This window comes from Nylanderia fulva, unplaced genomic scaffold (genome assembly GCF_048542155.1).
Source record: "Nylanderia fulva isolate GAGA-0341 unplaced genomic scaffold, ASM4854215v1 Scaffold3, whole genome shotgun sequence".
NCBI lineage: Eukaryota > Metazoa > Arthropoda > Insecta > Hymenoptera > Formicidae > Nylanderia > Nylanderia fulva.
Genome location: NW_028190368.1, coordinates 6,393,300 through 6,405,976, shown reverse-complemented (window position 1 = coordinate 6,405,976; position 12,677 = coordinate 6,393,300). Strand labels below are relative to the sequence as shown.

The 12,677-nt window shown below is 25.8% G+C and overlaps 1 protein-coding gene across 6 annotated transcripts in view; it reads left to right on the top strand.

Annotated features, from left to right (window-relative positions):
- LOC114933442 (longitudinals lacking protein, isoforms A/B/D/L) overlaps positions 1 to 12,677 on the top strand; it is a 246,568-nt gene that overhangs the window by 222,862 nt on the left and 11,029 nt on the right. The window contains exon 7 of one of the 6 annotated variants that reach the window (XM_085484450.1): positions 7,392 to 7,738. The exons of the other annotated variants lie outside the window; for them this stretch is intronic. Within the exon in view, the coding sequence (XP_085340576.1) occupies positions 7,392 to 7,723 (332 nt within the window). The 3' untranslated portion in view covers positions 7,724 to 7,738. Of the gene's footprint in view, positions 1 to 7,391; positions 7,739 to 12,677 lie in introns of those variants that run through there. 6 annotated transcript variants of the gene reach the window in all.

Here is a 12,677-nt window from a genome sequence, read left to right as displayed (position 1 = left end):
ATCGTATCTCAAGTCGTGTTTGTATTATACTTAATGATTAAATAAGAGAAAAACAGAGCTTTATAAGAAAATCTATATTTTGTAATAAGACGCGAAATAAGCGATTTTTGCAATTCTGCGTGTTATTAAATTTTACAGTTACTAATATATTAGATGTAGTAACTTATAGACAAATTTATATGTCAGTATTATATATTTGGATTTCTAGAATACTCTATAAAGTTTCTTTGATTTTGTATTTGTGTATGTAATTTATTAATCTCCTAACGTAGATACTTCTTAAAATTTATTAATAAAACACATTGTTTCAATCGTTATTAATTTATTAGTGGAATATATATTTTTCTTTTATTGCTACTTCCAAACTGATGTATATATCATTATAGCAGAGAAAGTGACGCTATCTTTTAGTAATCTCGGTTTTTTAAAAAATATATAATATATTAAACATATTATATATTTCTATTTTTATGGTCGTAAAATATATATACTTCCTTTTAATTACTGATGTTAGCAATGAAAGAATTGTTAGGAAAGAAAAATTGTAACCAAAATAGTAAATATATATATTGCAGCTTATTTTTCGTTATATAGTTATAATAAAATTGTAATGTACACGCAGAGATCGTTTATCAAATAATTTTTATATTGGATTTTTGATGTTGTAAAATTATTTTTTAAAAATGTTTCGAAGCGTTTAAAGCGCCCATGATATAACACGCATTTCACACAATTGTAAACGATTTTGTAGTATTGCATATTGGAATGTTTTTTTTATTAGTTCGATGAACTCGACGAAAGACTTGAATTTGTCCTGATTCTGTTTACTCATGCTTAAAAAATTGTTTTTTAAAGATTGTCGATGTGCTCTGTAATTTTATCTTGTGCAGAATTTTCTTTCTTTCTTTCTTACAGGAATTATATGTGACAATATTTGAAACAAGGTAATCAGTAATGTATAAATAAAGTATTTTTACATAATATTGCATATCAGACAATAAAGGAGGGAATCCAATATCCTTTCGATAACATTTATCCAAGAAAGTGACGTGCAAAAATATCAATTATTCAGCATAATGATTTAAGATCAGCTCCTCGAACAACGAGATGCATTAAATCGAGGTAGCAATTATTGTGACGCGCGCTTTCGATGTTACGATCAAGAAAAGCGAATCGAGCAAACAATTTAATGATCGCTGCTCTCTTTTTTCAGTTTCTTCTCTGAAGTCCTGGTCTTGTTATCGATGTGGCAAGCGGTACGTATGGCGGGATTCATTGAAGAAACACCTACGAGTCGAATGCGGAAAGGATCCTGCCTTCGAGTGTCCGATTTGCGGAAGGAAATTTAAGCACAAACACCGATGGCAGTCACATGCCAGATTGATTCATTATATTAATATATGACCGAATCACGAACTTATCGATCAGTCGTAAAGCAAGCAATACGAGAGAACAGTTTTTTTCTCATATTTTCTTATATTGACGAAAGATTGAACTATATTTCAGTCTAGAACGTACCTTTTCTGTCTTTTTTATATTTGTGATAAATGTGTTTGTTGAAATATATATCACACACAGTGTTGGGTAGTATCTAGATACATGTATCTAGATACAGTATCTAGATACATTTTGTGTTTCTGAGTCTGTATCTGAGATATATTCGAATTGAAGTATCTATATCTGTATCTAGATACAAAACATAGTATCTGAATTGCTTTTTTCAGATACATTTGCAGATACATTTTCACATATTTTTTTGAATACTCCAATTCTTTAAATTATTAAAAAATCGAAACTGCAAGTTATCAACATAACGTCATCAACATCGGTTGAGCTATTATTAAGCATTGGTCAATTTTTTTAGTACCATGACGAAATAATTTGAGTGACGATATCTTTGAGGCATTTTTCACGTGTTAAGACTAACAAATAAAGTCGTAATATAAACAAAAATATTAATAAAGATAAAAGAATTATTCAGTACGTTTTGTGCATATTACCATTATTATGATAAAATATAGTTTAAAAGTATCTGATATGTATCTGAGATATTTTTAAAGTATCTGAGTATCTGTATCTATGTATATACATTTTAATTTGTGTATCTATATCTGCATCTAGATATATTTTTTTACATGTATCTGTATCTGTATCGAGATACATTTTAAATGTATCTTACCCATCACTGATCACACATTGCATAATATATTTTTATCAGATATAATATTTCTTTAACATTATCATTTTTTTTGAAAAACACAATAGCTTTTTTATTTCTTTGACGATTGTTCCCAACTTAATCTCTCCGTTAATCTTTATATTTTAGAATTAGAAGTTCTGTTGTAAATATGAATATATCAGCAAAATTTTCTGTCTTTAGAAAACTCATCGAAGTTATTTTGAAGATATAATTATTGATAATATTTATATTTGTTTTTTGTGTTTAATTATTGTTTAATAAATGAGAATGTAAAAAGTGAAGGCGTTACGGCATTAAACAATTGTAAATAAAATATATTTCAAAAACATCTTATAAGCACTTTTTCCCGTTTATATCCTATTGGTGTCATATACCCAAAGGCTAATTTCTGCGTTATATTTTTTACATGCATATATTTTATTATATTATATATATATTTTTGTGACAAAAAAATTTCAGTATAGATATGTGGTAGATGTTCTCAGAACATAAACCCGTCAATTGTTATTTTTTAAGGCTCCTGCATACTCGATTGCCAAGTCCGTGTTGACAGTGACGACTTAATTCAAAACAGTAGAAATAAGAATCTCTATATTATTTTATCAACAAAAGATGTACAATAATATACAAAAATAATATAATTAATAAATAATATCATTTTGTTTATTAAAAATAACCATATATGTTATTTTAGCAAACTAAATTAGTCTTGCGACTTACAGCGTTATTTTTCATTTTATTGCAGTGTTTTTATGTTTCAAATAATTGTCGTGGTGTTAAAATATACCGAAAACCATTTTGACATAATTTAATATGTGAAAGCAAATATTTATTTAATTTTAATACCTGTCAAACAGCTGATTTTCGTATTTGGTTAGGCTCAATTCAATTCAATATATATAAATTATTAAAATAAAAGGAGAATTTTCGGTATATTTTACAGGTCTGTTTTATCAATTTTAAACACTATTTTATTGACAAACATTTTTATTTTAATGTAAGTCGCAAGAAGTTTCATGATATATTTTTTCACTTTTGACGTCATCAACTCAAGATGCAATGAGTATTCAGGAACCTTTGCAATAGAAACAGATCTAAGATGCTTTTTATATTCACAAATTCACAATCAATAACATACTTAATGTTTAATAAATACTTCAAAATCTCAATTTTTTGCATCTATAGATATATGTACATATATCTCATTTGTAAGTCTTACTAACCGGAAGTTACTGTCACTTTCAGGGGACGAGGAAAATTGGATGGTTTTTCCAAACTGCCGAAGAGATTACGAAGATGGAATTCAAGTACTACAACGCAAAGAGTGTTTAAGTCGCAATTTTGTTTGTCTGATATGCAATAAGGCCTACAAACGGAAGTACCATTTACAGAGACATATGAATAACAAATCACACAAACGTAACAAATTTTTGAACGTGCGCGAACGCTTATATTAAATTTTCGTTAAACAAAATATTTTATTTTTTTATTATATATATATCTTATTTTATTATATTATATAGAGAAGATAAAATGCAATATATATTATCATCCTAACAAAAAACAAGATAAATTCTTTATAATCCAAAAATTTTGACAAATATATTTTTTCTCACAATCAGATAACAAAGATGCGTCACGTAAATAACATTTGATGTTATAATAAATGTGTGTATACACACACACACACACACACACACACACACACACACACACATATATATATATATATATATATATGTTCTTTTTAATTAAACATGCATATTTCATGTAGTAATTTAAATATATTTCCACTTAAGAAATATTTTGCACTTTCTCATACATCTTTGTTATATAGATAATTATTATATAACACTTATTTGCATTATATATTGGTCAAAAGTAAAAAAAATTAAATATTTGTGAGGTTACATGTTTTTCTATTTTTAAGATATCACGAAAAGAAAAACAATTTTTGTATGAAAAAATAAATTGATGGTTCTTATTTTATTGAAATAAATATATACTTATATATAAATGTATTAATTATTATTGAATTTATTTGCTTGTATTCCTTTCTTGTTATTAAACTATATATATACGAGTATATAAAGCTTTATTTTAAGAAGATAATAACACAAAAACACAATTTTTTGAGATTTTTTATTTAAAAAATAAGATAAAGAATTTAATGCTTATAGATTGGTAATTTTGAATTAATTGTGATTTATTAAATTTATATATGCTTTAGCCGAAGCTATAATTTAAAAAGAGAAAGATTTTTAAGTATTAGACTTATAATTGTATATATTAATGTAACTGAATCTTTGTTAGAATTAGTTTTTCAAGACTATTTATTATCAAATTTGCAGAAATTTAAAAAAACAATAATTCATTTATTCGAATCACTCATTGTCAGTTATATTCAGTCACATTATAATTATCATTATTATTATATATCTATTAATATTATTATACCTCTATGTGTAAGAAAATTAAAATTGTAATAAATATCTGTCATATATTTTTCAAGCAATATTTATGAAAAAAATTAGTTTAAATAAATCTTCTATAATATATTAGTTTTTATTTAGAAAGCGTAAATTTTTTCACTTGTCTGATATCTTACAATTAATTAAAGAGTCATTAACATTTTCTTTATATATATATATATATATATATATATATATATATATATATATTAGATTGTTAGTAATAATTTTTTTTAATCTTTTACGCTTTTCTCTTTTCCATTTCAGTCCCGAGACTAATCGTGAAGAATATAGAGAAGTTGAAGTACACGAAAAAACCAGTTATTTACAAATGTACGAGATGCGGCAAGAGTTATCAATTAGAAACGTCCTTACGAAGACATCAGAGATCGGAATGCGGCGTCGAGCCCAAACACGAATGCCAGATATGCAGGAAAAAATTCACATATAGATTCATGCTAACTCATCATTTAGCGTCATGTAGAAAAAAGAGATCACTGAAAGAAATGTTTTAGACGAATATCGAATTTCGAGATGACACAAAGACTACGTAACGATTCGCAGAATTAATGCTTCTTTATTTCGAAAGAAATATATTTATCATTCAGATAAAATTGTGTTATAGAAAGTTGCGTTAATTCTGAATTAACTATTTATAGTTTTTTCCTATATTATGATTGTTGCAAAATAATAATAAGTTTATAACAATCTTCAAATTAATTAAAAAAATGTATATTATTACGAAATAACACGCTTGAACATAGATAATTGATTATAAAATACATACATCTTGCTACAATTTGAATCCTTCAAAGTAGCACAGTGAAAAGACTTTTTTAATATATTCATATATAAATATTTATATATATTTATAAATATTTATATATATTTATAAATATTTATATATAAAATGTATATATACATAAATATTTATATATGGAAATAAAATATATTTTGCGCTGTTTTATTGTTTTGCAATATTAAACTATTATGCGTTGCGTTTTAAAAAAAGAATTTTAAGCATATAATTTAATTAAATATTTCTTATTCTTGTTGCATGTAAAAATATTATAGTTAAATATTAAATAATTCTTATTACTGCATAAAACTCAACGTAGAATTATAAACTGTATTTTTATATAATTGTATAAGTATTTAAAATTAGACACTGAAGAAAAAAAGATTTTGTATTTGTAATTCAATTATATATAATATGTTTATGTAAACATATAGACTGACACTATTTTTAAAAGATGTGATAAATTGTCGAAAAATATGGGATACTGACATTTCTACTTCTCGTTGTATAAGAAAAAAGAATTTACAAACTAAAGTACCAACCTTACTATGCTCTTTGTTAGTTAAATGTATTTTATTAATAAATTGCCCAAAGATCAAAACATTACAATAAAAATACCCTACTTCTATTTATTCGAATGATTTTTCCTTTTTACTTTTTTGATGTCTATATACTTATTAAAATAATATTTAAAAAGTGTAATAACAAAAAATTACGATATTTAATTCGCACAAAAATTTATAGCTTGCCTGTTACTCTTTTATTTTTATCTTCTTTTTTACATTTTTCTTTCTTTTTAAATTATCTTTTTTGCGTTAGTAATTTTATCAACATTTTTTTCTCAGCTTATGGAAATTAAATTTCACTTGTGCTCGTGCGCAATTTTCAATCAGTTTTATTTTCTAATTAAAAATTCTAACTGCACGAACTTAAGCACTGCAATGCTTGCCAAACGCTGATAATAATAAACGAATCGATAAATAATCTTCAATGTATTTCATCAAAGTATTCGGAATTAAATGATAAATAATCCATAATTCTTTTTTTAATTCTTGGCATATTATAAATTTCTTTTATCCTATATTTTATGATGTATTAATATTTTTAATAACTTTTAGAAATATTTTTTTAGCAATAAAAGTAAATAGATTTTCCGATAATGAAATAAAACTTTCGTAATTAGGTTTTATTCGTTTGCATAATCGTGATTTTTCAAATAATTCTTAATTATATTACAGAGAAGTTAATGGCGTGATAATCAATATTGCATCTTTAATGACTTCCTCATCGGAAGTCTATTAAGGCTCCTGGATACTCACCGCGACCATCTTGGATTTATGACGTCAGAAGCGAGAAAATATATCATAAAAATTCTTGCGACGTATGTGAAAATAAAAATGTTTTTAATAAAATATCGGTTGAAATGGATAGAACACACTTGTAAAATATACTGAAATCTCTCTTTTTACTTGGGTTATCAATAAATGACATGTATATGTCAAATTAAATTGAGCCTAACCACAAGGACGAACACCAGCTGTTTGACAGGTATCGAAAAAAAATTAATATTTGCTTTCACATATTAAATTATGCCAAAATGAGAGTCTTCGGTATACTTTAACAACGACAATTATTTTAAACACAAAAACACTGCACTAAAATGAAAAATAACGCTGTACGTCGCAAGAATCTTTCGGGCTGTCATTTCTCGCTTAGAGAAAGAAACAGAACTATAATCCGGCGAGTTTCCAGGAGCCTTAAAGATAAAAAAGATGATTGAATAGTATTTCAACCTATGCTTTCCACTAGCACGTTTTTAACTGGAGAATCATTTAATTGAATGTCTAATCACAATTCGGAGAGTAGCGTCAAATAAATCGCGAAGTGCGTCGTCTAACCACACGTTGTCCTCTCGTTTCAGGTGTGCTGGCTTCTATGTTACTATCGCATGACAACAGCGAGTTGTCCTGGAATCAACAGCGATTCGATGAGACATACAAGACTTCTACAGCCAGGGCTTCTCGAAAGAAGAGCACGGACGGCATTAAATACGAGTGCAACAGGTGTGGAAAAACCTATAAGGCCACGACCTCCTTGAGCCGACACAAGCGGCTCGAGTGCGGCGTCGTGCCTTGCGAAGTATGCCCTATCTGCGGTCGCAGATTCAAACACAGATTCGTTTTAAACGCGCATGTCGTCGGCTGCGAGAGAAGAAATTCCCCTACGATGCTAAAAAAGGATCGCTATGATTAAAGACATCGCTAATGATGCGAAAGAATGAAAGCGATCGATAACAAGCGATAATCGGTGAATAATATGTAATCAAATTTACATTCAACGAAGACATCCGTACTAACATTCTTTCAAAGCACTTGTGACTAAGCTCTATGTAAAATATATATAACATAAGATGAGCATGCATCCTGAGATTTTTATCTTCAATTTAGAAGACTGTAAAAAGTATATAGCATTTTTAGGAAATTCATGAGTTTAGTTTAGATTATAAATGCCGAACAAGACAAAAATACGAAAAGCTCTCTAAATTTTCACAAAGCTTTGACATTTTCATTTTTCTGCGCGCAAAGATATTTTTATTTTTAATTTATGTAAATATCATATATATATATATACATATTTATTGTACTTTCTATTATCAGCAAGAATGGATGTGTGAATGCACATGTGTATGTTCTCTCTTGCAGTATGGACAAAAGTGATAATAGTTTTTTTGCGAGAAACATGCATTACGCATATATACCTACTTTTACGATTAATATATGCATATTTATGATGAATGTGTTGCATTTACAATGTATTTAATCTCTTATTATTTATGTAATTTAGTCATAAAAAATGTAGTCAAAAATGTAAAATATAATCAATTATTGTTATCTATAAATTAAATTAAATATCATTATTTTGACACAGACAGATATCAATGCTTTCTATTTCATAAACTTCGATGATAAATGATGCAAATATATTTCTTATTTTTTATTATATAATAAAATTTTAGCTTATAATGTTTCGCACGTGCAATACATTAAATGCGCGTAATATATTCATGTATTATATATACATACTAAAAATATAAAACTGTTTAAACACGTGCTCGTGTTGAATTTTACCTTCACGTCATAATATTCTTTATGCACGATTGGTGATTATATTTTTGTACAAAAATATAAATTAAAAAACTAATAATGAAATATAGCACACATACAACGTTTGTTGACCATAAAAGTGCTGTAAGTAACGAGTAAGAAGAATGTAAATATGTATTTTAAACTAAGTGTAATTAATTTCACATCTATTTTAAACTGCATAATTATTACATCTTCGTTATGCCGTATTTTAATTTGAGTTTTAGTATTTACTTATTTGAGAGCTTGATGAGCCTGATATCGAGCTTTAGTTCTCTTATCAAGTATTATCTCATAAAAAGTGCACATTTAATTATTTTTTAATTTTTTAATATATTTTAATCTTGTTTTCATATTCTTTTCTAAATATAGGAAAAATATATGAGGAAAAAAACAATACTACATATTATTGTTTTTAGCTTTATAATTAGATGACATCTTAGAAAATTTATAATTAACAATAAGTCAGAAATTAGTCGATCTTTATTTCAAATAAAATTGACTATTCAAATATATAATTATTCAATTATATTAAAATCAATTACGCAACTAACAGAAAAAATATATTCTTTTTGACTCTCTTTTGCTCTTTTAATTTTTTTGACAGATAACAGCATTTGTATTTATGAAAATATATCCCTATAAGCGCATGATATTATTTAATATTTAAGCAATATTCTAGGCGTATTTTTAGAATATTTAATATTCTAAGAATACGCCTAGAATATTGCTTAAATAATATCATGCGCTTATAGGAATGGACAATATATTGTCATTGTTTATTGAAAATTACATTTTTAGAAAAAATTATATACGTAACTTTTAATAACGAATATTTTACATATAATCAATTCAGTTCTGTTACCAAGCAATATTTTTTTTATACATATATTTAAAACTGATCCAATTTAATAAACATTTTTATATTTTATACGCAGTATTGTTTTAATTTTTTTTATATGTGATTGCATTTCGAAATCATTCTGCTATAATACCAAATCCTATTTCCTTCTCCATTAAATTTTAATAGCCTAATAATTACTAAAATATTAAATAAAAATCCAATTAATAGAAAACTATATTTTATTTAAATTTGAGTCCGTGCTATCGCGTTTTTTTAATCAAAAAGCACGATGACTATGTTTAGTAAAGTCGCAAAATGATTTATAATAATTTTCGCTAACTTTTATTTTATGTTGACAGGATTCAAAGTGAGCAACATATGGAGCATGACTTCCCATAACTTCGAAAATATGCCGATTAATGACCCTTTTAAAATGAGAAGCCTCAATGAACCTACATTATTTCATGCGAACGCGAACGATTCGATCAGGCGTCAAATATTTAAATGTAATTTATGTGGAAATCAATATACATATAATAGCAGTTTACGTCGTCATCAATTGCAATGCGGTAATAAAGAGGCGAAGATGGAATGCGCGTTTTGTTCGAAGAAATTCTACAGACGGGATAGACTTAAGGATCATATATTGGTGCATCATTCTAATGTGCCGACTGAGGATTATGAAACCTCATTTAAAACATAGTTATAATCCGATCAAAGTTGAGAAGTGCTTAACACTTTACGTGCGCAATATAAATTTATATTTACATTTTTTATTAAAGCAAGACTTTTTTCGAATAAGTTTCATTTTATATATATATATATATATATATATGCAATGTAAAAAATGTAGAAATAATTAAGATATGTTTTTAAACGCATGTTTATATAATTCACATTTCTTTTCATAAATAAAATAGCTAAATTTTTATTTTAATTACATGAAAAATTACGTTACTATCGCGATAAAAACAATTAATTTTATTAATACATAATGATTAATCTGTGTTTTATGTTATATGTATTTAACATTGAAAGTGTCAGTTTTCTTTTAACATTTTTTTATAAAAATATATTTGAACAATCTGATATTATAAAATATTGAATAATATTACATAATTATTAATTATTATGTTATAAATTCAATTGTTTGAATTGATCAATTTCTAAAAAAAATTTAAAGAAAAGTATTGATAAATCTATTTAACATATATTGTATTTATCATTTTGTTCAATTAAAGTTTTATTACAAATAATCGTAAAATGAAAAACTGAGAAGATGCAAAGAGTTAATATTTTCAATAATTATATTCAATAATTATATATAATTAATTTAATAAGGAATCTATCAAAAGGATTGTGGGAACATTCTAATTTCTGATATATATTAAATATTGCAAAAAATTCTGCATTTTTTCGAAATATGTTGTGCACCGATAAATGGACGTCATTAAGTATATATAGAACTACAGTACCTGATAGTAATAATTCATTAAGGGTCGGTTGTTCCAACTTCTTGGTAAATTTTACCCGACAGATAGCATATGTGCATCCTTTTTTTAAACTTATAATTGTGTATATAGAATATTGTAGATCTAGCATTTTTATACAAAACTTTGTGTTTTCAGTTTTAGTTATATCCAAGTTTGTATTAAAATCAGATCATTAATTTAATTATATATGAATATATGTATGGAAACATATATTTATGTATACATATGCATTGAATCAAATTACTATTTTTTTAGCTCTTTATTTGATTTTAATTAAAAAAAAATTCTTAGCGTAATTAAATTTCACGATATGGATACATCACCTCAAATTACTGGTTTTTGTAATAGTTTTAGTTATATTTTTCTGTAATATTTTTAGTTAACAAAGTTAATTTTAGACTTCAAATTTGAAAAACATTAATATATGTTAAGTATATATTAAAATTTAAAACACGTCCACGCAAAAAGATGAATGTACGAAATAAAGCGCACCGATAAAGTAAATTAATGTATAAAATTTGTAATCTTAAATCTTTTTTTGTTACTGATTTCATATATATGAAATTTTGTAGAAATCAACAATTGTATTTTGCTCAAAACTAATTAACGATTTCAATAAAAGAAATAATTATATTTTCAAATGTCCACGTAACTATATGTATATACAATAAACACACGATGCAGAATTTCTGTGCTATACACACGTAACATCCTCCTCTGCAGCATCATCTTCCTCATAACATCTTTCAATGTACAATAGTATATGTGAACGAAGAATATTATAAATCATTTAAACAAAAACTAGATTTAATAATATTAAAAAAATGTGAATAATATAAACTATGTGGAAGATTTAATTTCATTTGTATTCAAATAATACTCAATAATTAGTAAAACTGTAATTAAAAACTTAGAAATCATAAAGATGTGATAATTTAACAATCAATTTCAGTTTACTGATATAAGTGAATTATTATCAAAGTATAAATCTATAATAATAAATGATAATATTAGTATGTATCGAAACGTATTTTGATTGCGTTATTTATGTTTATGGATATAATGATAAATATGAATGTGTGTGTATTATATATATATATATATATATATATATATATATATATATATATACCATATATATATACATATACCTTTTATCGTGATATATTGATTAATTATATAATTAACAGTATTCGTGTAATTATGTGTTATATTATTATTTTTACGTAAATAACCGAATCTTTTCCGTATTCCAGATGGCATCCTGATGGAAGAGCTTAGCGAATTCAAGCTGAATACCAGTATCACCCGATATTGCGTAAGTCGCGGCAAAGCAACAGCACCGGAGGAACAACATTTCGTGTGCGGCGAATGTGGCAAGGGGTATAAATGGATGGATAATCTACGGCGGCATCAGAGATTGGAGTGCGGCAAGCTACCTAAATGGCATTGCGAAATTTGCAAGAAAATGTTCTACCGTCGATACGAATTGACCAAACATATGAACTTGAAGCATATAATCTAGAATAATCGATTTTTTCTCGCAACAAATATTTTTTTTGTTGAATAATTATGATTATTTTATTTGATTTGTTGTATTTTGCGATTATCTCTACGACTTCGTGTGATAGTATAATAAAATGTATTTCTTATTATATGTGTATCTCTTGTTGTCGCATGCATTATATCGAAATAAAGCAATCTATAAATAACATAATGTGTATTTT